This window comes from Peromyscus eremicus, chromosome X (assembly GCF_949786415.1).
Source record: "Peromyscus eremicus chromosome X, PerEre_H2_v1, whole genome shotgun sequence".
NCBI lineage: Eukaryota > Metazoa > Chordata > Mammalia > Rodentia > Cricetidae > Peromyscus > Peromyscus eremicus.
Window position 1 is genome coordinate 98734933 of NC_081439.1, and position 25881 is coordinate 98760813.

The 25881-nt window shown below is 40.6% G+C and overlaps 1 protein-coding gene across 1 annotated transcript in view; it reads left to right on the forward strand.

Annotated features, from left to right (window-relative positions):
• Positions 1-25881, forward strand: part of Il13ra1 (interleukin 13 receptor subunit alpha 1) — a 62753-nt gene that overhangs the window by 24343 nt on the left and 12529 nt on the right. Inside the window, exons 5-10 of the mRNA XM_059250397.1 lie at positions 4292-4476; positions 7018-7169; positions 13584-13631; positions 14048-14180; positions 17284-17380; positions 20804-20888. Coding sequence (XP_059106380.1) covers positions 4292-4476; positions 7018-7169; positions 13584-13631; positions 14048-14180; positions 17284-17380; positions 20804-20888 — 700 coding nt within the window. The remainder of the gene's footprint in view (positions 1-4291; positions 4477-7017; positions 7170-13583; positions 13632-14047; positions 14181-17283; positions 17381-20803; positions 20889-25881) is intronic.

The window sequence follows — 25881 nt, forward strand, 5'->3', positions numbered from 1 at the left end:
AGAAAAATAGGGAGGTGCCCATGCCCTGGAGATATGCTAGCAAAAAACAAGACTCAATGCAAACCATACAGTGTCCCTGTGGTGGTTTGAAAGAAAATGCCTACCCCCCCATAGGTAGTGGCACTATTAGGAGGTGTGGATTTGTTGGAGTAGGTGTGGCCTTGTTGGAGGAAGTATGTCATTGTGGGAGTGGGCTTTGAGGTCTCCTTTGCTCAAGCTACGCTCAGTGTGACACAGTTGCTTCTGCTACCTGTGGATCAAGATGTAGGAGTCTCAGCTCCTTCTCCGGCACCATGTCAGTCTGCATGCCACTATGTCCTGCCATGATGATAAAGGACTAAACCTCTGAACTGTAGCTAGCCCCAATGAAATGTTTTCCTTTATAAGAGTTGCCGTGGTGTCTCTTTATAGCAATAGAAACCCTAAGACAGTCTTCTTGGGATTAATTTGGAAAAGCATTCTTCTTCTCTTGGATGATGCAGGCTCTTGTCAAGGTTGACAGCAGATAGTATTTCTGTTGGTATTCAGTCCCACGTTGATACCTTTTGGCAAGGCACAATCTATAACTGGACATGGCTCAAGAAGTGATCTGGAAAGTGGTAGTTTACTGATACCATAGTGGTCAGGTATCAAAGATACTACTACTTGTCAGTGTATTTCTGGAGGCTCTCTCCATAGTATATGTAGTGTGTACTTGGTCTGCTCAATACAGGAGATGCTAGTTATGTATGACTGTGTCTTAGTTACTTTTCTACTGCTGTGCTAAGACTCTATGACCAAGACAATTGATAAAATAAAGTGTTTAATTTGGGGCTAACAGTTCCAGAGGGTTAGAGTCCATGACTATCATGGTATCATGGTGGGACAGCAGCCAGACAGGCATGGCACTAGAATAGTAGCTGAGAGCTCACAACTTGATCCTCAACTCCAAGACAGAAAGAAAGCCAACCGGGAATGGCATGGGTTTCAAAACCTCAAAATCTACCCTCAGTGACACACCTCCTCCAGCAGGGTCACACCTCCTAACCCTTCCCAAACTGTTCCACCAAATGGGGACCAAGCATTCAAATATATGAGCCTTTGAGGGACATTCTCATTTAAACCACCACAGGCTGTTTACAATTTAATTAAATGAAGTTAAAACCTCAGTAACTCAATATCACTAGCCAATTCCAGTGGTCACAAGTGACTGCTGCATTGGATGGTGCATTTCTGTTGTACAGTGTTGCCCCATGTCTTCTGCTCTCTCCATCCAACAACTTCTTCATTCTAGTGTTAGACTATGTGTGTGTTCAAATCCTTACTTACAATGATCCTTTCTTATCTTTGAGCCTTGGTTTTATCATCTGTAAATGATGTAAATGGGGAAAGTGATAATAACCACTTCCAAAGATGGTTGAGGGCTGTTATATGAAAAGTGCTTGCAATAGTGACTGATGGTCAGCATGGCAGTTTGTGAGGGCTGCACATACTAGTGTTTGCTAGTTATTTGCATTCTCTTGGAGGTACAGTCAGCTCTCAGTGCTGCTCTTCTTCCACCACATGGAACTGGCATCAAGCCCGTGCCTCCTCCTCTTCATCCCCCCAGATTGATACTTTTCAATCAAAACCCCAAAGTCAAGGGAGTCCAGACATGTTATTGATTAGCAAACATAAACAATGGCTTACGTACCCATGTAGACCACACATTGCACAAATTGCCAGACTGTTTCCCCTAGCCCCTTAAGTCCCCTAGTGGGAAGTTGTTTTTTGAGTTCAAAATCATTGTTTGCAACCCCAGAGCAGTGACTTGTGTTCCAACAGGGTACTTTGGTATTGGAAAGAGCCTGACCTAAAACAGCTCCAGTTTAGCCAGCTTGATCAATTTTGGGGATTTTCCCCCTGCATTAATCACTTTCAGAGTCCACGAGTATCTATGAACTGTTGAGGGAACAAAATGAAAGATGAACCTAAAAGACTATACATCACAGGAGTTCCTTTCATTATATTTTAAAAGTCACATTTATCACTAGCTTTTGTAATGCAAGAAAAATGTCATTAGAAGCTTTAGTTTCTGTTGTGGTTGGAAAACATTCCAAGACTGTCTAATCCCCAAACAACTCATGACCACAACTTATTTTTAAAAGTTTTCTTTTATAATCCATAGAGATTTCTAACTAAGAGGAAAGATTTTGTGCTTTTAGGTGATCATAGTGGCACATGCTTATAATCCCAGCACTTTGGTAGTGGAGGCTGGAGGACCCTAGGAGTGCAAGTTTGTCTTTGACTGCAGAGGGAGTTTGAGGCCAGCCTGGCCTTCAAGACCCTGTGTCTCAACAAGAACAGCAACATGAAGAGATGAACTGTCTCTTGAAAGACATGTTCTGTGTCAAAACACTTCTTTGTAGTGTTTGTAGGAGTAAATATATTACTTTTTCATTATTTTAAAAAAAACCCTGATTTGCAGTAGGATTTGCGTTTCTGTCAGAGTTCTGATTGCTGAGCTCAGGAAAAACTACAGATAAGTTTGAGGTTACAGGTCAAGGGTTTGAGACTGTCTGTTCTTTGTTCATTTTTTAAAAATGATCTTCCTTTTCTACAGAACCTTTGCATAACTCCAACTGTGGCAGATGATGTAAGACTTGACCCTGTCTTGTACCAGTTCCTAAAAAAACAGAGTTCTCTGATAGCTGATGCTGGAGAGAGAGAGAGAGAGAGAGAGAGAGAGAGAGAGAGAGAGAGAGAGAGAGAGAGAGAGAGAGAGAGGGAGAAAGAGAGACACACACAGAGAGAGACACAGAGAGAGAGAGACAGAGAGAGAGAGACAGAGACAGAGAGAAGGAGGGAGAGAGAATGTAATGAATACACTATCCATTGTCTAGGTGCTCATGGTCACTTGGGAAGGTATGTGGAGAGACGAAATATTATTTAGGATGCCAACAGTACCACTTATGAAAGCCTAATGGTAGAGTGGACACTCAGAAAGCCCTTGTGTTGATCTGGCAGTAATGGGAGGGCATTAATAATGAAGGTCATAGAGGCCAAATATGATCTGAAACAGTGAGATCATGAATTAGGGGGTGGCCAGTGGGAATATCAGAGATGAGACTCCAAGAAAATTGGCAAACAGAACTTCGTGATAGGATGTAGAGAAAAAGGAAAAAACATCATTTCAAAGTATCTAAGGAACGTAGAGAAAATGAGCTCAGAGTGGAAGAAATGGAAAGATTGGCATAAATGGCAATTTGGTGGAGGAGAGGGTACATATGGTGTCTTCAGACAGTGACTCTGAGGCAAAAGGGAAGAATGAAACACTAAAATGGAATGGTTAAAGTCTGGGATGATCAGGGTGGTGATGCATGCCTTTAATCCCAACACTCAGTAGACTTGAGACAGGTGAGTCTCTGTGATTTCCAGGCAAGCATGGTGAATTCCAGGCCACTTAGACCTATACAACAAGACCCCGTGTGAAACAAACAAACAAACAAACAAACAAAACATGAAATCTTAGAAGAATTCCGAGGTGAATGGTCAGATTTAGGAATTCCGCAGAATGAGTAGATAGGGAAATTGGAAGTAGAGAAGGTGAAGGGCTGAGTTTTGGTATACTGCTTACCTTGTAAGCATGAGGATTTGCATTCACATCCTTAGTACCAACATTTTTAAAAAAAGCTAGGTGTAGTGGTATATGCTTTTAATCCTAGTACTGAGGTAGAGAAGATGGAAGGACCCCTGGAGCTTGCTAGTCAGTAAATGTACCAAAACTCCTGCTCAAAATACAAAGTGGAGAGCAATAGAGGAAACCATCCAACATTGCCCTCTCACTTCCACATGCGTTTGTGAGCACACACGGGTACATACATACACACATAAAACAGAAGTAGAGAAGAATGTTATTATGACTCCCCACCCCTGGGAGCAGGGAAGAAGGAGGGGAACCATCTAAGAAAGCAAGGAAGAAAGAGGCAGAGTGGAGCAGAGGGGAACCGTTGGGGTTCAGTATATATGCATTTTCAGAAGGGGTAAAACTTCTCATTCTGGCTTCAGAACTTCTTCCCTCATATAGAAGAGGAAGGTCAGGATTCCAGTGCCCATGGCTATTGTGAATACCAATGTCTGTCATCAAAGGACAATCTTTTCTAGAATATGAAATGAGCCACATTAGAAAATAGGCGGTTAAAAAACACTCATGCCTTATTGCATATATTGCTTTTCATGGACATTTCTTTCAGCTATTTTAAAAAAATGACTACCCTTGTCTCTTGACCCTGTGTTCAAAATAACACAGAGCATTGTCTCATTTTATCTGTAGGTACAAGAGCCTGGGAAAAATTCTTCAGTGTGAAAACATCTATAGAGAAGGTCAACGCATTGGCTGTTCCTTTAAACTAACTAAAGTAGATTCCAATTTTGAACAGCACAGAATTCAAATAATGGTCAAGGATAATGCTGGGAAAATTAGGCCATCCTACAAAATAGTGTCTTTAACTTCCTATGGTAAGTTTTCAAAGCCCTCTTGGACAACATGGATAAAAGTTTGTCCCATATTTTGAATAGTTAAAACAAATAATTAAAGATGATAATTTTCAGTCTGAAGATCTTCCTGAAACAAGAGACTGCATTTATATAAGCTTTTTTTTAATAGATGTTTTCAAGAAGCAAATTGGAAATGGTGAGTACCACATGCTTTCTTCTTGTTGACTTAGAAACAGGCAGAGACTTAGGACAATCAGTTGTATAGCCAAGATTGGAACCTGGGCTGTCTAACTCAAAGATCTTGTTTCACTTTGATCCTCTGGAGGAGATGCTCATCTGATCATATAGTCCCTGAATAATCTTTTGGCTAGAAACACTCCTCAGGAGTATTACTAGAATACTTCTCATAATGCTGGGGATTGAGTTCAGGACTTTGCGAATGCTAAGCAATGTTCTACCACTGAACTATACACTCACCACCATATTCAAAATATTTAACTTCATGTGGCACATGTATTGTTCAGTTATAATGTGTAGGCCAACCATATCTGACTGTATTGCCTAACAGGCCAGTAGTAGTTTGCCTCTCTGTTACTTTCATAAAACAGTGGTCAAAACCAACTTGGGAGGGAAAGGGTTTATTTGTCTTACATTTGCATGTCACAGACCACTATTGAAGGAAGCTGAGGCAGGAGCTCAAGGCAGGAAACTGGAGGAAGGACTGAAGCAGAGACCATGGAGGAAGGCTGACTACTGGCTTGCTCCCTTTGGCTTGCTCAGCCTACTCAGAGGTGGGACTGCTCACAGTGAGCTAGATCCTTCCACATCAATCAGCAATCTACAAAGTGCCCTTACAGATGTGCCTGCAGGTCTATCTGATAGAGACTGTCCCTCTTCAAGCCATGTTACAGCCTACAATGGTGACTCTAGTTTGTTTCAGCTTGACAAAATTAACCAGCACAAGGCTTGAACAACACATATTTGGTTGAGAACTTAGCACTTCCTTTTGCTAAGGCAAATAGACCCTTTTTGAGTGTTTCCTTATTTGTAAAATGGAATAGATCGTTCCCTTAAGAGCCAAAAGACGTGAGACATCTAAAGGCATTTTGTAAATCTCCAAAGTAAAATAATGTCAGTATATTGGTTTGCTTGTTGTAGTAACCTACAAGGGAGCTCAGATTCTGGCTAAATGAGAAGTGGATGATTAATAGAAAGAAATAGGCACAATTTGACAAAGGCTTGTCTAAATCTGTATGCAGAACACTACTTCCCACTCCTCCAGATAGTCTTGGAAGTCAACTGTAGCAGGGGACCAAAGGCAGCCTAGTTTGTAGGCCAAGAGAGTGAGGTCAGGCTAGTTTATCACATGGGGGTGGCTGAAGTAAAGCTGTCCTTCCTCTTGTTTGGCAGACTATCTTAGGAAGGGTTTTTAAGGTTTTACTGTTCTTTCTGGAATTAATAGTGACATAAAAATTCTTCTTGACAAGAAGTTGGCCTCTATGTTTTCTGTTAATTACTCATTATTTTCTGTTACTTATTCTTAACCATAGTTCACACCTGCAAAAGTAATCTGACCTGGCTAATGCTTTCAAAATACTTCATTCTTAATTGGGATTGTAATCATACAATGCTAAGTTTACCACCATCATCTTACATGCACAGTAGTGTTAAGTATATTCATATTGCTGTACAGCAGATCTCTACAAGAGATTCTTTTTCTTTCTTTCTTTTTTTTTTCATTTTGAGACGGGGTTTCTCTGTGTAACAGCCCTGGCTATCCTGGAACTCATTATGTAGACCAGGCTGGCCTCAAACACACAGAGATCCACCTGCCTCTGCCTACCAAGTGCTGGGATTAAAGGGTACACCACCACTGCCCAGCGTCTGTAAGTTTTTCATCATGCAAAGGTGCCATTATACTATTAAACATTAATTCTGCTTCCCCACAGCTCTTAGCAGCACTCTTCTGCTTTCTGTCTCTTTGACTATAGCTACTTTAGCATTTCACATGAATACAGTCGTAGCACTTGTCTTTTCTAGATTGGCTTGTTTTGCTTAACAAAATGTTCTCAAAGTGCAGCCATGTTACAGCCTACAATGGAGAGCAGAGTATTTTTGAAATTGTAGTCTTGGATTGGCATCAGTGAGGGAGAGCTAGAGAAGCCTCTTGTACCAGTATTTTCTTACCCATGTAGTGGAAGCACATCTGCACCAAGAATTCCTTTTCTTTATTCTCTGTGTGGCGGCTAGATGTCCTGATTCTACCTTGACTGTTTGCTGACTAGACTCAGATCAGAGTTCATGTCATTTACCAGATAACCCCAAAGGCTCTCCTTAAATCCATTTTACTGGGCAGTTTTAAATACACTTCCTCTGCTAATTGTGGCTAATCAGAAATTCTCAAACTCTATATCAGATCATGTGAAGTCATTAAAAGCTATCAGCCCTATTTTGATTTCACTTTGTGAACCTTCATTATCCAGTTTACATATATAATCATATCTTATATACATGTAATTTAATAAACTTGTAGAAACTAATTTTCTTTCTTCTATCTTTCAGTGAAACCTGGTCCTCCACATATTAAACATCTTTTCTTCAAAAATGATGCCTTATTCGTGCAGTGGAAGAATCCACAGAATTTTAGTAGCAGATGCTTATCTTCTGAAGTAGAAGTCAATAGCAGTCAGACTCAACTCCAGTCTCCTTTCTCCGTGAGTTTTCTTAGATTATATCACTCAGATCATAATGAAATGTAGCTCTTAACATTTGTCAACAGATAATGATGATAATAAAAATAGAAAAGAAGGCATATTGCAAGTTTTGAAGGTTTACAGTAGTATTGACTACAGAGTTTAAGTTGCTTAAAGCATTGCTATTGGCTGCCATGTACCAGACACCTTTGCTTGCTACAGCTGTGGGACAAGCATGTTTGGTTTCTCTCTTTCTTTTTCTTCTTCATGGAGATTGCTGATTGGAAAATGTATGTGAATTAGTAAAGTAATTTCACAGCGTGAGTATTATGAAAAAAAGAAAGAAAGGAGAATCAGTAGAATGACTAGATGGGCCTGAGGAAATCTTAGGCAGGGAAGTCACATAAAATAACGACATTTGATATGAGAGCAGAATGCTTAGCAGGAGCTAGATATATGAGGAATTGGGGTTAGAAAGGACAGCAGATTTAAAAAAAAACTGAGTCAATAAAGAGCTTGACATGTGGTTGAAAACAGAGGGGGCAGGTGTGGCCAAAACATGATAGGAAAGATGTCTAAGTAATAGGCAGAGATAAAAATAATGCAGGTGTGTAGATGCCTTGGAAAAGACATTCTGTTTTCTTGGAGTTTGGGGCAGCCATGTAGTCAAATTGGAATGGTCAATGTTTGTTGGATTACACACATGTCTGCTGTCCAAAAACCAATGTAAGACATACAAATTAGAAGTCTCTGTGGGGCCTTCACCAGAATATGGTGTAACCCTAGGGCATCAGTCCCATTATTTGATTTAAAGTTTTATAGATTCTTGGGAGATTTTGTTTCTTTGCCTATTAAATTTTAATCGGAGGGGGAGGCTGGTGTGATAGCCCAATGGTTTGCTGCTAAGCCTAATGACTTGTGTTCAGTCTTTGGGATCCACATGGGTAGAAAGAGAGAACCAACTCCTGCAAAATTTTCCTCTGACCTCCACATGTATGCCATAGCAGTCATACATCTACATGCATATGTGTGCACATGTGTGGGCACACACTACATATAATATCTAAAAAACCTCTTTTGGGTCCAGATTTAAAATCAGACTACTCTAGGTGTGTATTTCCATAAGGTGGCGCCTCAAGACCACGGAGAGTGTACCATTCACTCTCTTGTTTGCTACCTGCCTGGGTCGTTTGTACATTTGCATTTTAGAAGTTCTATATTAAAGTGTGTTAGTGGCTTTTAAAGGAGCCTGGTATCTTGCACATGGGTAAAATTTCTGGGTCTAGTTGTTTTAGCTTATGATGGAACTCTCAAAATGCTTTCTAAAATAAGTCAGTGTTGATATTCTCTAACGACACAGGGAGTGCCCAGCTCCACAGCAGAACAGAGTCCTTCAGGGTGTTTGCCGATGAAACTGTGTAGTGATATGAAGTGACTGTTAGTGTTAGAAAGCATGGTGTCCCCATACGAAAAGCAATGATTTCTGTATGGGGGAGAAGAGGATGTTTAGTCTGACAACAAAGTGAGTATTTTGATCATTCCAGCCTTTACCTCCCCGGATGCTTCTGTGTGAGATGCTGAGACATGTCCTGCTTCTCTGAACTCATTTAGCCTCTCAGTTATGCCCTGCTGTTTAAAACCTGATCACACTTATGCCTCTTGTCTCCACTGAAAGTATACAGCAGGCATCGAGTAGTGTCGACTTTGTTCAGTTCTTGATACTAACAGCAGCTTCTATGCACCGAATGTTGACTACTTAGTAGGTATATTAGTGAGTACTTTCTCTTAATTCTCTCATTTAGAAATCACACTAAGCATAGGGACCTATGTCCTGTTATTTGAGCCCCCTCCCCTTTTTTTTGGTTTTTAGAGACAAGCGTTTCTTTGTGTAGCTTTGGAGTCTGTCCTGGAACTCACTCTGTAGCCCAGGCTGGCCTCGAACTCACAGAGATCCACCTGGCTCTGCCTCCTGAGTGCTGGGATTAAAGGCGTGCACCACCACTGCCTGGCCTTGAGCCCTGTTTTACACTGGGAAAGTTTAGTTACACCTAAGGCCATATTTCTAGTAAAGGATAGAGTCACGATTAAGCAAAAGGGACTAGAGAGATGGTCCAATGGTTAAGAGCACTGGCTGCTTTTCTGGAAGGCTCGGGTTTGATTCTCAGCACCCACGTAGTAGCTTCAGACTGGCTGTAACTCCAGTTCCAGGAATTTGATGCCATCTTCTGGCTTCTACAGGCACCATGTGGCATACATGCAGGCAAAATGCTCATGTGTAAAATAAAAACTGAAAAAGATGGAAGCAAAAATCTTAACCCCAAGTGTGTGTTTTTAACCACTGGAGATCACCTTACTACTTCTCATAATAGTACTAACTACCATTTATCAACTGTCTAGAATATGCTACAAAGATACTCATCTAAGGGCTTCTGATGTAGTAACTCATAATAACCCATGAAATTATTATTATTGGAACACACTTTTTTGATAACTAAGGCTGAAGGAAAGATTAAGTAACTTTCACACAGCTTATAAGTCAATATGACCTCAGAGGTCAGTCTCTGTGTCTTCAACTTGGACTAAGATTACTTGATACAATACTATGTACAAATCATCATTAAATAAAGGCTAAGTCTACAGCTCAGCGGAATAACCCTTGCCTAGCATGCTTGGGGCCCAAGGTTCAATCCCTAGTCCTTAAAAATCCATACTAATTAAAGTCTTGTTGAATTTATATATATACATATATGTATGTATGTACAGAACTTCTGAACTAAGGAAAACATGTACACCATGGACATTATATACATAGACCGGACTACAGTCTATTTGGAATTACTCTGTTTATGTGCTTGAGTTTAATGCTTTTCTTTAAGCAGATGTTTACCAGCTGCTTCCTCCCTAAAATGTCATCAGCTCCTTGTGTGCTAATTTTGAGCTTTGCTGATTAGTCCCTTCTTTTTCTTTCTGAAAGATTACTTGAGGAGTTGTTTGTTGGGTTTGCAGGCCGGGGGAATGGGTAAACTGGATCATGAACTCCTACCATCATATGGGGGGGGGGGGTTATAGTCAGAGGTAGCTTAGAACAGAATCTTGAAATAAGGTAGGAATTGTTTTCCATGCCCACCCCTTCCCTGGAAACAGTCTACTGGGTACTCTGTGCCCTTGTTTTCCCCCTCTCAGAGGTAAGAGCAGCTGCTGACCCATACATGAGGATTTACAGTGGAACAAGAGCCCAGACTTAATCTACACAGTGATTTGCTGGCTTTGGCATTCGTATGTTTGGGAAATGGTCCAGGAAAGAAGTGACATCAGTCTACAGCTTGATCCCTCAAGTGGCACTTGACACTTGTGATTTCCCAGAAGGCCAGTGGTTCCAGAAATAGGACACTGAGGCCTCCTGCTTTTTCTTTGCCTGTGTATGAACTACTGAAATGATAGTCTTTCCTCATTCTGGTGGCCTTCTAGCTCTTCAGAAATGCTGCTATGGACTATTTAGTGAATGGCATTGAGTGCCAAATTAATAGTGGTATGTTGTGGTCTTTGACAGGGGCTGGAGAGATGGCTCAGCGGTCAAGAGTACTGGCTGCTCTTCCAGAGGACTGGGGTTCAATTCCCAACACCCACATGGCGACTCACAGCTGTCTGTAACTCTTGTTCCAGGAGATCCAACATCCTCATATAGGCACACATGTAGGCAAGACACAAGGGCACACAAAATAAAACTAAATTATTAAAAGTTTTTAAAATGTTTCTTAGAAGTTTGACTATTAAGACTAAGCAACAGATTTTCATGCTTGATTTTTTTGGACTGTTTTTGAAAAAATTCAAATTTATTTCTTAGGCTCTCAACAAGGGAGACTAGTCTCTCTTAAAAATTTGTAAAGGAAGGTAAAGAAATGGCTCAGTGATTAAGCCCACCTATTGCTCTTGTAGAGGACCTGTGTTCAATTCCCAACCCCTACATGGTAGGATCAGAACTGTCAGAAACTTCTAGAGAATCCAACACTCTCTTCTGACTTCTGCTGGCTCTGCCCATAGATGGTGCACATACATACACTCAGACAAATATATTAAATAAACAGCTTAAAATTTTTGTAATGGAATACAATTCACTCTAGAAAAAAGGATGTAAGTCATGATGTACATGTCAACATTTTTTCATAAGTTGCTTTTATTTATTTGGTTTGTTTGTTTTGTTTTTGTTTTTAGCAAACAGAGTCTCATGTAGCTGGTCTCAAGCTCACTGTGTAGCTGAAGCTGGCCTTGAACTCCTGGCCGTCCTGCCTTTGCCTTCCAAGTGCTGAAATTATAGGCATGTACTTCTCCAAACAGCTTCAGAAATGAATTTTACCTGTGTAGCCAACACCGTAGAAGCCCCCTCATTATCTCTTCTAGGTGCTATACTCCTAAGGGAAAACTATTATCAAGACTTCTAATCTTCTAGATTTCTTTTGTTGCCACCATTTAAGCTTTCTCAGGCATGCCCGCCATGTCTCTAGTCCCAGCTACTCAGAGGCCTGAGAGGAAAATAGCTTGCTCAGGGAATTGAGCTCAACCCCGGCAATGGAGCAAGTTTCTGTCTCTGTATGTCTCTTTCTCTCTCTCAACCAACAAATTCTTTCTATAAATAGAATTATGGAGAACATATTTGGACAGCAGCTATGCTCACCATTATAACACCAAGGCCAGAACATATTTTTGGGTTTGTCTTCTTTCATTCAACATAAAGTTTACAAGATTTTCCCAATAGATGGTTAATTCTCATTATATGCATCCCTTTGTGTGACTATATCACTTTCTACTAATGGATTTTCTCACTGACTTGGCAAGTTTCCAGTTTAAGCTATTATGAATAGAGTTTACAAACATTTGTATGCCTGTCTCCTGGTGCACAAGAGCATAACTCTCTGTGGTCATGCCTCTGTTTATGTAGGGGTGGGGGCTGTCAAAAGGTTATGTATGATTGCCTCTAGTAGAAAATGACAATTTTTCCAAATGTTTGTGCCAATCTATACATTTAACAGAATTTGAGAGTTGCAGGCACCTTGTGACCCATCAACACTTGATATTGTCTAGGAGGTGTGTATATCGTTGTTTCTATTTCATTTCTAGTGCCCTGATGACCAATGAAGTTAAGAACTTTTTCATATTTATTGCTGTGTGCATACCTTCTTGTGAATTGCCTCTTCGGGTCATTTTCCAATTCTTCTATTGAGCTGTCTTTCATTAATATGTAGAGGACAAATGTATCCACAGCCTTTGTTAGAGATTGCATATGTTTTCTTCTTCTCTGCATTTCATGCTTGTTTCCTTAATAGGTTGTGGATTTCAGTTTTAACACTTTATAAAATATTTATTTATGGTTCATGGGTGCTGCTTAATGTCTTTTCATCTTTCAAAGTTATGAGGATGGTTCATCTGGTGGCTTGCTATATTTATGTGTTTATATCTTTTCATTTTTTTCCTGTTCATTTATGTGTGGTGTGGGTGTGTGTTTGCATGTGTATGGAGGTTTGATGTTGACTTTGGGAATCATCCTTTATTGTGCTTCCACTTTATTCATTGAAAATGATACTCTCGGGCCGGGCGGTGGTGGCGCACGCCTTTAATCCCAGCACTCGGGAGGCAGAGCCAGGCGGATCTCTGTGAGTTCGAGGCCAGCCTGGGCTACCAAGTGAGTTCCAGGAAAGGCGCAAAGCTACACAGAGAAACCCTGTCTCAAAAAACCAAAAAAAAAAAAAAAAAAAGAAAAGAAAATGATACTCTCTCAGTCAAACCTAGAGCTCACTGATATAGCTAGTCTCCAGATTACTAGGGACAATCCTTTTTCTCCATCTTTCTAGAGCTTGAATTATAGGTGGATGCCACACCCACCCAGCCAGTGTTCCATGTGCTCTGCTGATCTGAACTCTAGTCCTTGTGCTTGAATGGTGAGCACTTAACCATTGAGACGTCTACCCAGTCTCTTTGTTCATTTATTGACATCTGCAGCATACTTGAATTTGGTCTCATGAATAGTGTGAGGTATAGGGAAAGAATTTTTTATTCCCAGGGACATGTAATATACATAGCACTGCTTAATAAAAAGAGCAGCATTTCTCCACTGTACACATTTCTCTTTTATTTCTTTAAATTCTGTATGATTTTTATTTATGTGTGATATGTGTGACTCTGTACGGGTATGTGCATATGAATGAAGGTGCCAGAGGTGTTAGATTTCCTGGAACTGGAGTTATAGACTGTTGTGACCTGCCTAACATTGGTGTTGGGAACCAAACTTTGGTCCTCTGGAAGAGCAGCAAGTGCTCCTAGCTGCTGAGACATCTCTCCAGCCCACATGTTCTTTACACAGGATGTAAGGAAAGCTTGTTAGAAGTGGCTAAAAAACATAAAACATTTTTTTAAATTTTGGAACTCATTTTTTTTTTCAAGGTTGGAGAAGACAAATGCCAGAATTCAGGATCTGAAAGAAACATGGAGGTCAGTAAATTCAGCTTTTGTTATTTGGGCTTGGACACCAAGTAACTGGGGGTGGGGAAGGTCAGGTAAATTTGAAATGCTCAGTGAAAAGCAAACTGTTTTGTTCTGTGGGCTATTGCCAATGTTTTTCAAGAATCAAAGTCAAAGCTGGGCAGTGGTGGCGCACGCCTTTAATCCCAGCACTCGGGAGGCAGAGCCAGGCGGATTTCTGTGAGTTCGAGGCCAGCCTGGTCTACAGAGCGAGATCCAGAAAAACCTGTCTCGAAAAACAAAAAAAAAGAATCAAAGTCAGATAATCTGAATTATAATCCAAGTCTTAATCACATACAGAATTTTGCCAATTATTATAATTCAACAGCAGAGCTAAAGGGAATAAACTGATAATATTTTTTGTGCATTTCTACTTTATATCGAAGGGTACAAGTTGTTTCATACTCCCTGGTGTTCTTCCTGACAATGTCTACACAGTCAGAGTAAGAATCAAAACAAACAAGTTATGCTTTGATGACAATCACCTGTGGAGTAACTGGAGTGAAGCGCTGAGTATAGGTAAGAGAGCACACTGTTATTACAGTATAAAACAGTGAGGGCTGGAAACTAAGTGGAAGCACAAAATCGATCGCGAAAGGGGCTGCCATGTATTTACAATGCACATTTCCTTTCCATTTAATTGCTGTCAAATCACCCGGGGTTAATGGACAACCTACAGTTCTTTGGGAGACCACAATCCACAGGGTGTTATCCTCACCTCTGCCCCATCTCCATCTTTATCAGCAACTGGAACAAAACCACAGAAGGCAGGCACCATCAAATCTTCAGGTTGTACCATGCCAGAGAACTCTCCTGGATGCTAGTTGATAGACTCAGGAGTGTCTTGGTGGTGTTTAATAAAGATAAGCCGTGTTAGTAGCTATGCTGAGCAGGCCATGCTCAAATAAAGGATGAGAAAGACCTGTTTGAATTGTGGAGTTGAATGCCAGAGGAAATGCATGTGCAGTCTTGGATCATAGTGCTGGTGTAGCTCCCAGGTCATATGGATAGTGTTGCAGGGTGGGGCGTCAGTGGTCCGTCCCCATTAGAAGTATGAAGTAGGGCTGAGGACATGGCTCATTTGGTAAAGTAAGCATGAGGACCTGAGTTCAATCCCTAGCACCCACTTCCAAAAAGCTTAGGATGGTGGTACACACTTGTAATCCCAGTACTCAGGAGATAGGGGCAGGAGGATTCCTGGGCTTGCTGACCAATCTAGCTGAATTGGTGAACTCCAGGTTTAGTGAGGGACTCTGTCTTTAAAAATAAGGTACAGAGCAATAGAGGAAGACGTCTTACCTGACATTAACTCTGGTTCCTACTTACTTAAACATTAGCACTTGACATTCAAACACACACACACACACACACACACACACACACACACACACACACAGTATGTGGGAACACCTTTCCCACTCTGTGTGTGCAGCATCACATTGTAGGAGATACAATGACTGACTGGCATCTGTCATTGAAAGGGTAATGAAGATGTTGAAGAACCTCAAAATGGCTAAGGAACTGTACATGAAGTAACTTTGAGAAGGCATAGCTGTTGAATTCATATATTTAAATCATTGCTAGGTGGAAGAGGAACTTGTCTTTTCTTTTGGTGGCCACTAGGGGCAATATAGAACCAAAATGAGACTTTTTAAACAGCTGTTAAAAGAGTCATAGGAATGAGTTTTTGAAGAATGTCGTTCTGTATTCATTGAGAGACTGAACAAGCTGTATGTCAGATATGGTTGCATTAGTTATCTGTTGTTACAGAACAAAGTACACCAACCCTATCTAAGAATGGTGGCTAATACCTGTAATTCCAGTACTCAAGGGGTCGAGGCAGGGAGATTGGCATGAGTTTGAGGCCAGCCATGGCTGCATGGTGAATCATAAATCAGCCTGGGCTACAGTGTGAGACTCTGTCTCAAGAATAAAATAAAAAAAAAACAGAAACAAAACAAATTGACACCAAACTTTAATAGCTTACAATAGCAGACACCTCCCACATGCCAGTTTCTCTAGGTCAGGAGACTAGTGTAGTTTAGCCAGCGGCTTCACACGGTTGCATTAGGACTGCAGGTGGGACTGTAATCGCATCCAAAGGCTTGACAGAGACTGGAGAGTATCCCAGTATCCCACTTCAGTATCCCACTTCTAGGCATACTGAAGGGGAAGAAAAGAAGAAGAGGAGGTTGCACAGAGAGACACTAAGGGCAAAGTCGTGTGAAGATGGAGGAGGATACTGGAGTAAGGTAGCCATAACCAAGAAACTCCAAAGATTGTGGGAGCTAGCTACCAGAAGCTGGAGGAAAGTGGGAGATTATTTTCCAGAGCCTTCAGAAGGAGCATGGCCTTGCCAGTATCTTGATTTTAAACTTTTTACCTCCAGGACTGTGAAAGAAAAGTTTCGTTGTTTTTTTTTTGTTTGTTTGTTTCCCAAGCATCTAGCTTTCTATAATCTGCTGCAGTAGGAAACTAATAGAAATATATTTTTTTAGTTTCCTGTCCCCTTAGGCCTCTCTACAGGGCTTCCTTCTGACATAGAAATCAGCTTCCCCAGGTGAACATTCCTAGCAAGAAAGGGTATGTAAGAGAACAGCTTTGTGAAAATCATGGTCCACCATCACTTATACTGGAAATAAGAGACCAGCACTGGTCCTGTTCTGTTATTTCAGCCCATGTCAAAACGGAGGATTACACAAGTATACAAGAGTATGATCATTGGGAGGCAGAAATCATTTGGGGTCATTTTAGAAGTTCCCTAAAACAAAGACATTAGGTCCTGATGATGCTTTCTAGATCCCCATGCCCTTGTGGGAAAGATGAACCTAGAAATAGATAAGTCACCTTCCATGTGTTAGGTGTAGAAAAACAGAGTTTGGAATTGGGCAGGTCTATATTTGAAGCCTGCCTGAGCCTTATCTCCTGCACAGATCTGAGATAATATTGTCTAGCAGATAGAATAGCTCAGAGATAAGCATGTCAGAGCACCTGATATGGTACCAGACACAGAGGAGAGGCACTCTTTAAGAATCATAATGGTGGTAGTTGTTAGAATTTATTTAAGTATTCAGTAGTGGGCAGTAGGAAAGTACGATTGTAAGTCTTTAAGTAAACAGTAATAAAGGACAGTCAAGCTGGGCAGTGGTGGTGCATGCCTTTTCCTAGCACTTGGGAGGCAGAGGCAGGCAGATCTTTGTGAGTTCAAGGCTGGCCTGATCTACAGAACGAGTTCCAGGACAGAGCTGTTACACAGAGAAACCCTGTTTTGTCTTGAAAAACAAAAACAAAACAAAAAAAACAAACAAAAAAGGAAAGAAAGGACAGTCATTGTTAAGAGTTAATAGATATGGAATTTTTTTATTTAATACTGTCTAAAACAAGTTAGGATGCCCTGGTTGCAAACAATCCTTAAGGTCTTTACTCATCTAGAAAGCTCAGGCACCAGAGCAGGATAATTGTTCAAACTATTATAAGATAATTGAAGAATTTGAGGAAAATGGGTTGAGGCATAGGAAAGAAATATCTGCTCTCACTAGCAAATAGAATTGTCGCCTGCTTCATTACGAAAAAGAGCTTGTAGATCTCATGTCTTCACGCTTGCTTTCTTTCTATTGCGTAGGTAAGGAGCCGAACTCCACATTCTACATAACCATGTTACTCATCATTCCAGTCATCGTTGCAGGGGCAATCACTGTCCTTCTTCTTTACCTGAAAAGGTAAGTCACTTGCCCAGGCAGGTTTGACAGTTCCCGCTAGCCTGGGTGCTATGCTTATTACTCTTTCTGCTGGTGGATTGTTTGCCTTGTATTTTTTGCACAATTGCAGTCACGCGTGACTTTTGCCGAAATGACAGGCAAATCATTGTGCCCATTTTTGTGGTAAAGGAAACATCAAGTGAATTTCCCATAGCACTGCTCTGGCATGGCCCTGACACCTCCAGCAGCCTTGAGGCAGGGGGAAGGGCTTGAACTTGCCTCTACTGGATGTGCCTACCCATGGGAGGCCTTGCCTTCTTGTGGGGAGGAGTGGGGGTGTGTTGGGAGGGGGAGGCTGGGGGCACGGGAGGAGGGAAGAGGGGGATTTTCGATTGGTGTGTAAAATGAATGGAAAAATTTTCTTAATAAAAAAGGAGGAAAAAAAAGCATTGCTAAATAGTCCCTGTGCTATGTACATTGACTCTTTTCAGTACCTGATTTATCCACAGTTAGTTGACAACTCTTGGAATGAGCTTTTAGAAATAGGAGATTAAGGGGGCTAACAAGACATCTCACTGGGTAAAGACACTTACTGAATAAGCTTGGTGATGTAAGTTTGACCCCTGGAACCCATGTAAAAGTTTGAGGAAAGAACCATTTCTACAATGTTGTCCTCTGACCTTTATATGTGCACAGTGGCATGTTCACATATGTGTGCTCCCCCCAGACCTCATGCACAATTAAAAATAAAAAGAAGTTGGGTCCAGGAGTGGAGCACAGTGGTAGGACATGCAGTGAGTATGTTTGAGACTCTGGTTCAATTTCTATCACCAACAAAGAAAAAGAAAATAAGAAATAAAATCTATTGCTAATAGAACGACTTATCAAGTGTTAGTGCAAAGCTACTTGATGCCACAGGAAAGAAAACTCTGCCAGATTATCCCTAACATATGCTATTCATTCCTTGAGAGTGCTTTTATTGCTGAGCATGGTGGTACACACCTGTAATCCCAACACTTGGGAGGTGGGGGAACGGAGAAGCAGGAGTTTAAGTATTCTTAGCTGCACACTGAACTCAAGGCCACCATCAGTTCTGTAGACTGTGTGTCAAAAAAGAGAAAGGAAGTTTTATTTCTCTTTACCAGTATAGAGGTGGTTGCTGCTCTTATAGTTAACACTCAAGATTGGAATGAAAGTATTGATCTGGGCCCAGAACCAAAGCTTTAGCCTTATTTCAACATTATATGTTAGATATCCATTTATATGCTAGCTGCTATTCAAAGTGCCAGGCTTATGGCAGTGAATAGAACACAGGCCATATCTATATTTTTATAGTGGATAGTACACATACATAGTAGGAAATCAGGTCGGCAGGAGGTAGAGGTAGACAGTGATAGGAGACTCATTTCAATAAGGTGACCAGTGACGTCCTCTCCAAGAAGATAATCATTTAATGAGAGACTCATAAAATACAGGCATGAGCCATTCAAATATTTGTCCAGACCAAGGGAAAAACAAGTACCGAGACTCAGGGCCTGAAATGAAACTTGTCCTGTGTGGCTGGAAGAGACAGGGTGAGGGAGAGTCGCCAGAGATGAGGCTGGAGAAGTTTTCAGAAAGGACCAGGTAGGTATGGTAAGAGACCTTGGAATACCCTAAGCAGAGGATTTGTGTGGTCTGTTGTACTGTTATGTATAGGATCATGTCACTATTAAAGACTTTGTTTGGGCAAGAATAGAAGCAGGTGTGTTAGATAGAGGGCATTAATGTCTAGAAGGAAACGACAGTCTGTGTGTGTGTGTGTTTTTTTTTTTTGGTTGCTTGCTTATTTTTTGTTTTGAGACAAGTTCTTACTATGTTGCCTTGGCTGGCCTGGAATTATTTTTGTAGATTAGGCTGGCCTTGAACTCACAGAGGTCCATTTGTCTCTGTCTCCTGAGTGCTGGGGTTAAAGACATTTAACACCACTCGTATTGAAAGCAATCTGTACTAGAGGTTTAGGCATGGAGGAAGAAGCGGTTAGATCAGTGTGGGATATATTTTGAAAGCCCAAATTAACAAGAATTGCTGATGGTTAATAACTTATGGAGGTATGAGGGAAATTGAACATTCCAGAGTTTGGCCTTGAACAGCTGAGTGTCAGTGACATTTCTCAAGATGGGAAAAAACTATGAGGAGAGCTACCTTTGAGAGAAAGGGGAGGATTTCAGTTTTTAAGTCATTGTTAGAGATGCCTAGTAAGTATCCAAGTAGATGTGAACAGTAGACAACAGTATAGATGGACCTGGACTTTAAGGAAGAGCTCTAAGGTAGAGATGACACTTGGGGAGTCATGTCATGGAATAGGTTTAAACTGACTAAAGCAAGCACTTAGACGGAGATTCAGGAGGACATAGAACAAAACCATGGGGTACACCTGGAGACACACCCTGAGAGGTGAGGCAGGCCCACAAGAAAGAGAGGAGAGGAGGGAGGGGCCTGAGGATGTGGCTAGGCAGCAGCCCACTTGCCTGGCATGTGTATCACTAGGATTGAAAAAAATGGGAGCAGTAAAAAAAGATCAGATTTTGGCTGTGTGAAGTGGTGCATGCCTGTAATGCTAGCACTTGGGAGGTAGAGACAAAAGAATCAGGAGTTCAAGGCCAGCCTGAGCTGTATATCAATTTTGTGGACAGCTTGAGCAACATGAGATGCTGTTTAAAGGCAAAAAACAACCAGCCAAAAAATAGCAACAAGAAACAAGAGATTTTTTTTTCACAGTGCTGAACATTGAACCTAAGCTCTTGTATGTGCTGTAAGCAAGCACTATAACCACTAAGTCATATCCCCAACCCACTTCTTATTAAGACAGGCTCTAAGTTACTTAGGCTGGCCTTAAACTTACTCTATAGCTCAGGCAGGCTTTGAACTTAACGACCCTCCTGCCTCAAGCTCCTGAGTAGCTGAGGTTACAGGTCTGTGCCATTAGACTAATATATATACTCTCAAAATTATAAAAAGAAAACTTCTTATCTGCTGAAATTATGCCCCATTATTTTATTTTAATTTTGAGACAGGATCTCACAATGTAGCCATAGCTGGTCTGGAAATCTCTATGTAGACCAGACTGGCCTTGAACTCACAGAGACCCACCCACTTCTGCCTTCTGAGTGCTGGGATTAAAGATGTGTATCACCATGCCCAGCCCTCATTATTTTTAAGTGATATAAGTAATTTAAGTTGGTGCCTTATTTCCTCTATGCAGATTTGGTGCTCTTAGGACACTGATTTCCCATAGCCATTTAAACATGTTTTTCACAATTCCCTCATTACTAAAGGTGACTTACTAAAAGTGACTTGTGTATTGTGACTTTTGCATGCCTATTTTTAATATAGCTGTCTTTTATGTGAGAGACTCATGCACTAGAAGGTCTGATCCAAAAAAAAAAATCTCTTTTCTTAAAGGCTCAAGATCATTATATTTCCTCCAATTCCTGATCCTGGCAAGATTTTTAAAGAAATGTTTGGAGACCAGAATGATGACACCCTGGTAAGCACTGCCTCCATGGGGGATTGTAATGGGGTATGAAATTTGGAAAACATATGGCGCACATAACGTGAAATTGATTATTTCAACCATTTTAAGTATATAGTTCAGTACCCTCCAATCCATTTTCTGTGTTTTACAACCACCATCAGTATCTACTTCTAGATCTTGCTCATCATCCTCAGTGGAAACTGTACCTCACCAAATGCTAACTTCCTGTTCTCTTATCCTTTCCCCCCCGGCAACTAATATTCTATGTTCTGCTCTGTGTATCTGTCTATTCTAGGTTATCTAATATATATGGAATCATGCAATATTTGTGTCACTGGGTTTGGTTTGTTTTATTTAGCATCATGTTTTCAAGGTTTAACATTTTGTATCATGTATCAGAATTCTTCAGATTGGTTTTTGTATGTATGCATGCATGTGTTAGGGGAGTTACACATGTTGAGGCCAGAGGAGGATTTTTTTGGGGGGGCTTACTCTATCAATCTCTGCCTTATTCCTTTGCAAAAGGGATCACCAGTGAACCTGAAGTGAGGCTGGTGGGCAACAGGTGATCCCCCTGTCTCTGCCCTCCATAGCACTGGGGTTACACGCATCAGCAGCCATGGCCATTTTTTTAAAATGGATGTTTATATTTCAAACTCAGATCGTCATGTTTACTCAGCAAATGGTCTCATCTAATGAGCCACCTCCCCAGACCAAACTTGGTTATTTTAGACTACACTTGATCTAAACGATGAGAGAGTTGATTTAAAATATTGGATATCTGGCCAAGCATACAAGCTAAGAAATTTCCAGAACACCCTGTCTGTCTCAGGTCACTGGACTCTGTTGTCTTTTTGAGGAATGAGGTATTTTATCTAAACACACAGGAGGAAGAGCCTTCTTTGGGAAACTAAACTAATGGACAGGCCTTCAACTTTTAGATACTTTTGAAATGTTGATGAGGTAAATATAGATAGGATTAACAGTTACGATGCACTTGATTCATAGTTTCATTAGAAAGCTGGACCCTAAGCACATAGAAAGAGAACAGACCACCCCAACTGTTGGTTTCCTGCAGACTTTCGTGCTATACCCTGTGGGTGGAGACTTAAGACATGGGAACACAATAGTTTGAGGTTTCTGTGATAAATGCATTTCCTCTAATGAGATAATGAAGAACATGTATGAAATAAATATTAATAGCACTGTAGATAGCTTAAATTAGTAATAACAGGCATAGGGCAGTTCATTTAGAGAAGCACTGTAGTGTACTAGATAATAGCCTGGGTTCTGGAGTCACAATGTCTGGATTCAGATATCCACTGTGTCATTTACTGTCTTTTTGACCTTAGGTCACTTGCTTAGTCTTTCTGTAACTTGGTTTTCCCATTTATAAAGTGGTAGTAGGAGTAGCACCTGTCTCATGTGGATTAAATCCATATAGAGCACAATAACAATAAAAACTAGTTAGCATGCCTCACACTTTAGACATGCTTAATGCATGTTAACAATGAGTAGTGCTTTTGACAATAATATGAATTTATTGTTGACTCTCATAATAACAGATTACTCATACTGGCAATGATGCTATTCGGCTAGGGACAGGAAGTAGGGAGGCTGACAGGCTATCAGAGAAGGATTCTTGTGGAGCACTTTAATTTTTAAAAGAAGATCACTTTTGTAGAGAGTGGTAATGCCCAGGCCAGGGTACCACTGGGGAGGTAGGTCCAGCAGTCTACAAGAGAGATTGTATAGCATAGGTAAGGTTAGTGTGGCAACTAGTGGTCCTTTAACTCTAGTTGAATCATAGTCAACTAGAATTCTTGTAAGAAGTACAGGTTCCTTGGCTCTGTCTCCAGAAAATTCTGGCAACAAGTTGGGAGTGAATCCTACAAATCTGCATATTTAAAAAGAGGCAGTAGGTGATTGCTGTCCTGGTAAAACAACCTGTATACCATATTGTCCTTCAGTTCAACAACTACTCTAATAGATGCTGCAAGCAGTTATTTGCATCTACTGTACATCAGGGAGGGCAGTGAGTGCTTGGCCTATGTTACCTTATTGAATCCTCAGAACCACCCTATGATGTAGGTGTTTGTGATGGTTTGTGCTGTCGATCTGATGGAATCTAGGATCACCTGAGAGATAGGCCTTTGGACATGCTTGTGGAGTATTATCATGATTATGTTAATTGATTTGAGAAGGCTCGTTTTAACTGTGGATGAGACCATTTCCTGGGAAGTGGATCCTGGACTGTATAAGGTAGAGAAAGCAAGCTGAGCATTAGCATGCATTCATCTGTTTCTGTTTGCAGATGTGAGGTGATCAGCTGCTTCAAGTTCCTATTGCCTTGATTTCTCTGATATGATGTACTTTGAGCTGTAATCTAGAATAACACTTTCTCCATTAAGTTGCTTTTGTCTGGAGAATTTTATCACAGCAGTGAGAAAACAATTAGACAGTATTGTTAGTATCATTTTTCCAGATGAGGAACTAGAGACTCAGTGAGGTCTAGAAACTTGGCCATAGTCACACAGCTGGTTGGAAGTGAGATTCTAGAGGTCCCTTGCTTTTTCTCCTGTGCTTCATTAGTTCTTGTATGATAGAATACTTGTCCTCAAGTACTTCATTGCCTTCTACAAGTTGGTTTGACAGGAGAGGAGTTATGAGAAAAAGACTCGGGATCGTATTATGAATAGCATGCAGTGAGAAGGTATCAGGTATGAGGAACATCATTCTCATTCTAGGGGGATGGATTAGAGAAAGGAAGTACATGCATGGCATCAAACTGGAAGTAGGCCTGCTTGGCAACAGCGGATGTTTTGGTTTGCCCTGTGTGACCTGCTTAAAATCCTTCCATTTGGAATAGGAGCAGAGCATGCACTCTCCCATTCACCCCCACTCTGCCATTTCCAGTTCCACTGTGCTGTCACACATTGGCCTCAATGCCAGGTCATGGAAAGACATTTGAGTTTGCTCCTCTTCTCGGAAGAATGGAGACTAGCTAAAATGCCACAATGCAAATGCCCAGTGTCTGTGGGCAAACGCCAAATGCACAGCACATACCAATCAAAGCATTGAAGAGTCATGTGGTAGTTCGAATGAAAATGGTCTCTATAAGCTCATATGTTTGAATACTCAGTTCCCAGATGGTAGAACTGTTTGAGAAGGATTATGAGGTGTGGCCTTGTTGTGGAGGTTGTATTTGGGTTTCCCAAGCCCATACCAGGCTCAGTTAACTCTGACTCATGCTTGTGATATGAGCTCTTAGCTACTGCTCCAGTGCCGGGCCTGCCTGCCTGTCTGCTGCTGTGCTCCCCCACATGATGGTCAATGACTCTAACCCTCTGGAACCGTAAGCCTCCTCTAAGCTCTTTCTTCTGTAAGTTGCTTCGGTCATGGTGTCTCTTTGCAGCAATAGAAAAGCCGCTAAGACACGGTATAAACTGCTAGCCTAATGCATTTCTAAAAAGAAACAGTATCTGGTTCTTAACAAGTTGGTAAGAAAGTGGCACTTGTCATGTAGTGCTAGTGGCCCTACATACAGGTTGAGTGTCCCTTGTCTAAAGTGCTTGAGAACAAAAGTATTTTTTCAGACTTTAGAATATTACATAGACTTTACTGTTTGATATGAAAATCAGAAATCCAAATTTCAGAACTTTTTTTGACAGGGTCTCACTATGTGGCCTTGACTAGCCTAGAACTCTCTAGGTAGACCAGGCTAGCCTTGAACTCATGGAGATCCATCTGCTCTACTTCCTTAGCATTAGGATTAAAGGCATATCATACCACACTCAGACAAAATCCAGAAACTTTAAAGCATCATATCACTGTGCAAACAGTTTCAGGTTTTGGCACATTTCAGAATTTGGGTTTTTGGATCAGGGGTGTTTAACCTGTGTGTCCTTTCTTGACAACAACAATATAATAAGCATCTTTGCTTATGTAAATTATGCTCTTGGAAATACATGTTCAGAGAATAACCAAACAAGAGCACAAGAATGACCCATGCATCATTTTGTTCTAATATGAAAACCTAGAACCCAGTGAGTTGCCAACAATTAAGAGTTGATTTTATTTTCTAGAACAAAAATATACTATAAGGAAAATAGTAAGAGAATTAGTAGATAAATTGAGTTGAATTAACATATAAATAATGACTTATTAAAATTTAACAGATAAATGAGAAGCAAAATTAATGAAATAATAGAATTTCCAATGAGCAGATGAAATATTTGATTCTCATGTATGGCTGCCCAAGTGTCAGAAAAGTTTGATAAAGCATCTAAAGTGAACTGGGAATGTATCCTATCTAAGGATAGTGAAAAGTTAACAGCTTTCAGGCAGAAGAATAGTTTACTTATAAACTAGGATGGCCGCAGTCAGGCTTTCTACCTACAGACAGATATGGAATAACATCTTTATTTTTTTAAAAAGTTAAGTTTCAAAGAATAGTATCTCAAAAGAAAAGAAGAAAGAAAACCCCACTTATCAGAGTACAAAACAAATTATAAATATGTAGTAAATCACAATCCTAGTTTTTAAGAGAACTATATTAGATACACATAGAACAATGAGTGGAAGGAACTGGGTCAGAGGGATTATGGGTAGCTGATATTCTCTGTCTATCTCCCTGAAATTTTCAAATTGCCTATAATAAGCATGTATTACTTTTACAATGAAAGAAATCATGTACAAGCCATTAATGAGGAGGAAGACTATTGTAGTCATCCAGGTTTGGGAGATAATGGAGACTTGGACTTCCATGGTGGCAGAGGAGACTGATAATAGGACACATTATTAAAGGAATGCACTCTGACTTGGTGACTCAGTGTGGGTGATGAAAGGTAGGGAGAATAGAAAATAATTGTAAGTTTTCAGTTCTGGGTGATAGAGTGAATGATAGCAACACTGACGGCAAAAATCAGATCAATTATCTTTTTCAGAGACAAGAAAATTGCCGGGGATTTTTCAATTTGCTGTCTAGCAGATAATATGTTGTTTT